This window comes from Quercus lobata, chromosome 5 (genome assembly GCF_001633185.2).
Source record: "Quercus lobata isolate SW786 chromosome 5, ValleyOak3.0 Primary Assembly, whole genome shotgun sequence".
Taxonomy (NCBI): domain Eukaryota; kingdom Viridiplantae; phylum Streptophyta; class Magnoliopsida; order Fagales; family Fagaceae; genus Quercus; species Quercus lobata.
Genome location: NC_044908.1, coordinates 66902213 through 66907853, shown reverse-complemented (window position 1 = coordinate 66907853; position 5641 = coordinate 66902213). Strand labels below are relative to the sequence as shown.

Below are 5641 nucleotides of genomic sequence, written 5' to 3'. Positions count from 1 at the left end.
CTTTTTAGAGAGGAATAATTATTCCTCATTTTAAAAAATAACTATTCATAAGAAATGACTATTCCCTGTAATAAAAACATAACCAAACTATTGAATAACTAAACCATGGAAATAGTTGTTACATTACAGTACATATTACAATCTACCAAATGTGCCCTTAGTTGGTATTCTATGGATAAACAACACCATGTCACCATATGTCAAAAATATATTTGTACATGTCAATATGTTTGCCATAATATTAGATACAAATTTATCCTCATTTTTTTAGGTCATTAATTTTTAGTTTGTTATCCAATATATATATAATCAAAGACCTCATATGAGAGAGTATAATGTTCTGCCATGTGGCGCACTCTTTAAAAAGAGAATTGAAATTGTCTTAGACCATATCAGAGACAATAACAAATTTAAAAATATTGACTATTTCTTTTCTTTGGTTCAATGTTTCAAGATAATTTTTTGTTTCCTTTGGTTCAATGCTTCAAGACTACTTTTTGTTTCCTTTGACTTAATGTTTTAAGACTATTATTTGGTTCAATGTTTCAAGACTTTTTCATTTCTCTCTCTCAACACAAAATATTTTGCATTTCTATTCACCATTTTCACTCTACTCTTTTATATATATATATGCCCACAGCCCTTCATGTCATGTCATCTCAAATACACCCATATAAAAAATAAAATCATTTACCTTTTAACCTTTCAATGAAACTTAAATAACTCCAACATTGTTGTACCATTTGATCCTAACTCTTATGAGTAGGATGTGATCAAGGAAGGAGGCTAGCGTTTTTTATTCTGTGACAATAGCTTATTGTTTTGATGTTGAAGTTGGGCGTTGAGCGTGGATTTTGTGAAGGTTGTGATTAGCTTTGAGTCTTTGGGTATTTGAGATTTTGTAATGGTAAAGTCATAATTGTATTTTTTTTCCCCTTAGAACGAAACAGAAAGAAAAATAAACCTTCTATTTTATTATTTATGAATTTAGCTATTTATAAAATTTAGTTTTAGTTTTTTACTACTACTTTGTGTAGTATGAGCTACAATAATAAAAATAAAAATTGATAATAATTTCAAAGTGTTTTCCACCTTTTTTTTAAGGATATGAAATTGAATTAAAGAGAATTAAATTTTGATAAATTGATATGTTTTAGCCAATTTCCCTTTATTTAATCATGTTTCCTTTATGTTGATACTTACAAATGATTTCCTTAATTTTATTGAGATAATAAATTGGGTGTTTTAGATTGGAGTCTCCATATTTGGTTATGAGAATGGAATAGTTTAAGAAATGTTTGGGACGTCGCTTAAATTTATGTAATTTTTGGATATAAAAGTATTTAATACTTTAAATTCTTATTTAAAAATTTCAAAATCATTTAATCAATTTTAAAAAATAAAGTCTACTTTAAACGGTAAATATTATAATATGTTATAGTCTTATAGTGTTATAAATTGATTTCAAATGAAATTGTAAAGTATCTATGCATCGTGTAGAACATCATCTAATTTTCCTAATAATTCTACACCATCAGCTCATATATTTCTAATAGCTTCATCTTATTCAATTTTTTTAGAAGTGTAGGTAGTGAAGCATGGAGAAATCAGGTACTAACGTGCTTCCTTTATCTTTTCAACACAACAATCTTGATCCAGCTGCCCATACTTCTGAAAGCTCTGGTAAACATCTTCCTTCTGAGTTTCTTTGTGTCATAAAAAGAATAATATCATCATATGCGGGAAAAAAAAAGATAGTGGGTCCGTTTGGATACAGCTGAAAATTGAAACTGAAAACTGAAAAACACTGCAGCAAAATAATTTTTAAATGTGTGAATAGTATCGTGGGACCCATTTTTAATGAAAAAGTTGCTGAAAAGTGAAATTTGTGGGTCCGTGAACAGTACACGATGTGCTGTGATTGGTTGAAACAAATTGGAAAAGTCAAAATTTGCGGTTACTGTTCATTGAACAGTATATAAACAGTAACCGCAACACTCAAAAAGCTAAAAACGCATGAAAAAAAAAAAAAAAAAAAAGCAAACAAAACGCAAACGCAGACTTATCAGCCGAATCCAAACGCTCTCAGTATCTATTATAGCTCAAAATTATCACATCTTTATGCACGTCTGTTATTTTTAATCAATATGAGCTGAATTACAATTGTGAGAATTTTAATAGATAAGAAAATTCAAGAAAGAAGTATTAAGTACTCCAAGAGCTGATATATTATGCATCATTTTGGGTCGGGTTGAGTTTACAGCCACCAGCAACCCGACCTGATAACGATCGGGTTTAACAGGCAGAAACCTAACCCAACTCAAATATTCGGGTCCATAATCAGGTTGTTTCTTGGGTCTCGGGTTGAACTTGCCTTTCCTTTTTCATTTTGTTTTGGGCCTCTTTGTTTTCCCAAGGTTTTTGGGGATTTTCTCTATGAAATAATTGAGAGAACCGTATTTTAAAAAAAATAATTTCAGGTCAAGCAAAACTTTATAAGCACCCAACACTGACCTGAAAGTAACAATAACCTGTACTTAAGACCTGAAACCCAACCATAATAGACTCATACCTGCCAAAAACATGTCAAGTCCGGTGGAGCATACATTTCAGAAATGCTTACCTGCAAGTTCTATTGAGTACTGACAGAAAAAAAAGAAAGAAAATACAAATTTTTTTTTTTTTTAAGCCAGAAAGAAAATAGTTCGACAATTGATGTAGAGCAAAATCATATATAGGCCAAAAGCAAGTGTGAGTAGTTTAGACTTGACTTCATAGTAGATATATTTCAAATATGTTCAGACTAAAAGAATTTTAGGATATTTATGTAACTAACTCTATCCTATAATCTTTCCAAAGATGTTGTATCTATCTCTTTTTGTTTTGGTGGCTTTGCAGAGGAAGTAAATGATTCTCCAATTGAACAAGTTCGACTCACAGTCCCAATTACAGATGATCCAACATTACCGTGCTTGACATTTCGAACATGGTTTTTAGGGATCACATCTTGTGCTGTTCTGTCCTTCGTTAATCAATTCTTTGGTTACCGCCAAAATTCATTACATATATCATCAGTTATAGCCCAAATTGTAGTACTTCCAGTGGGAAGGCTTATGGCAGCATATCTACCAAAAAAATTCATTCACATTCCAGGAACAAAAAGGTTCTTTTCGTTGAACCCAGGTCCCTTCAATTTGAAGGAGCATGTCCTGATAACCATATTTGCCAATTCGGGTTCAAACTCGGTTTATGCAATCAATATTATCACCATTGTCAAGGTGTTCTATCATCGAGGGATTCATCCACTTGCAGCTATTTTGTTAAGTTATACTTCCCAGGTGATTTGCGTTTATGCTTTACTGATTGAGATTATATGATTACACTTATTGGAATTGCTTCATTTTCTTCCTAAATGATTTAATTTTATGGATTATTCAGTTGCTAGGATATGGATGGGCCGGACTTTTTAGAAAGTATCTTATTGATTCATCATACATGTGGTGGCCTTCCAACTTAGTTCAAGTCTCTCTGTTTAGGTGCCACTAGTCCCTCGCTTTGCTGCTTCTTTTTTCTCTCTCACTATAATAAGCACATATATACTCATATGCATAATGGAAATATAGTTTATCATCTCTCTCAATTCAAAATTTTGAACTTGTAGGGCATTGCATGATGTTGAGACTAGGCCTAAGGGAGGCCTAACCAGGCTGCAGTTCTTCCTCACGGTCCTTGTGACAAGCTTCGCATACTATATTGTTCCCAACTATCTGTTTCCATCCATAACTGCTCTGTCTTTTGTTTGTTGGATATGGAAGGACTCAGTGACAGCCCAACAAATTGGTTCTGGTCTTGGTGGACTTGGTATTGGCTCGTTTGCCCTTGATTGGTCCACTGTAGCTGGTTTCCTAGGATCACCCTTAGCCATCCCTGGATTTGCTATCATTAACATAATGGCTGGTTTTTTCATTGTTCTCTACGTATTAATTCCTATTGGTTACTGGACAAACTCATATGAAGCCAAGCGATTTCCTATTTTCTCATCAAGTGTGTTCAATGCTGATGGTGGAAAATACAATGTTTCAGAAGTTTTGAATGATAAAACCTTCCAATTCGATCAACATGGATATGATGGGTATAGCAAAATTCATCTCAGCATCTTCTTTGTATATACTTATGGTCTAACCTTTGCAATATTGGCTGCAACAATCTCTCATGTTGCACTCTTCCATGGAAGGTATTTTGAAATTATACATGAAAAGAACATTTGTGTATAATTATTTGCCTATTTTACTTACATTTTTCCAAGCACTTAACTATTCCTTATGTTACTTTGTCCTCTCAAAGGTTTTAATTCCTAGTATCTTTGCTTTTCTTTATGCAGACAAATCTGGCAACAAACAAAGGCAACATACAACAATAAGTATGGGGATGTGCACACTAGACTTATGAAGAAAAACTATGACCCTGTCCCTCAATGGTGGTTTTACGTGCTATTGATCATTGTTGTTGGACTTGCCATTCTTACTTGTGAAGGCTTTGGCGGACAATTGCAACTCCCTTACTGGGGAGTCCTGCTAGCAGTCGCCATGGCTCTACTCTTCACTCTCCCAATTGGTGTAATTACTGCTACCACAAACCAGGTATGGTATTCAGAATATAATTTTCTGTCCTCTTGTTCTCTTGATCATTAATGTAAAATCTATGTGCAGCAACCTGGACTTAATGTCATCGCTGAGTTGGTTATTGGTTTCATGTATCCCGGGAAACCTCTTGCAAATATGGCTTTCAAGACCTATGGCTACGTTAGTGTGACGCAGGCAATAATGTTTCTGTCAGACTTCAAGCTAGGCCATTACATGAAAATTCCTCCAAAATCCATGTTTATTGTTCAGGTGATTTCTTTCATTTACAAAATCTTGTTCTCAATTTACCACCCACTACTAACATTTTGCAAGAACCACTGGGCATTGAGCTAAAAAGTAGAAATACTAATATTTATCTATGTTTTCAAATGAAGTTGGTGGGAACTTTAATTGCATCCTCACTATACTTCGGCACATCTTGGTGGCTTCTAACCTCAGTAGAGCATATATGTGAACCATCTAAACTTCCAGAAGGAAGCCCGTGGACTTGCCCTGGATATGATGTTTTCTACAGTGCTTCCATCATATGGGGTGTAGTCAGCCCAATTCGCATGTTTGGCCGTCTTGGACTGTACTCTAAGATGAACTATTTCTTTCTCATTGGCTTTCTAGCACCACTGCCTGTGTGGGTACTCTCACGCCTGTTTCCTGAACAAAAGTGGATAAGCCTCATTAACATGCCAGTCTTCATAGGAGGATCAGGAGGAATGCCACCTGCCAGGGCTGTGAACTACCTGTGTTGGGGAGCTGTTGGCATTTTCTTCAACTTTTATGTGTATAGGAGACATAAAGGCTGGTGGGCCAGACACAATTACATTCTATCAGCTGGGCTAGATGCTGGAGTTGCTTTCATGGCCATGCTTTGCTATTTCACATTACAAATTAGAGACATCAATGGAATGAGGTGGTGGGGATTGGAATTAGATGATCACTGCCCACTAGCAAGTTGCCCCACTGCCCCTGGAATAGAGGTTGAAGGGTGTCCTGTATTCCATTGA

At 34.8% G+C, this 5641-nt stretch overlaps 1 protein-coding gene across 1 annotated transcript; it reads left to right on the top strand.

Annotated features, from left to right (window-relative positions):
* The first annotated feature begins 1598 nt into the window (after positions 1-1598).
* Positions 1599-5641, top strand: LOC115990980 (oligopeptide transporter 5-like). Its single transcript, XM_031114740.1, has 7 exons — positions 1599-1683; positions 2899-3338; positions 3439-3536; positions 3662-4234; positions 4382-4640; positions 4710-4892; positions 5018-5641. Exons 1-7 carry the CDS (start codon positions 1599-1601, stop codon positions 5639-5641), a joined length of 2262 nt encoding a protein of 753 aa, XP_030970600.1.

Coding starts and splice junctions, on each gene's coding strand:
- LOC115990980 (XM_031114740.1), top strand. CDS start 1,599: ATGGAGAAATCAGGTACTAACGTGCTTCCTTTATCTTTTCAACACAAC. Junction 3,537..3,661: donor GTTCAAGTCTCTCTGTTTAG/GTGCCACTAGTC, acceptor TTGAACTTGTAG/GGCATTGCATGATGTTGAGA. Junction 4,235..4,381: donor GTTGCACTCTTCCATGGAAG/GTATTTTGAAAT, acceptor TTCTTTATGCAG/ACAAATCTGGCAACAAACAA.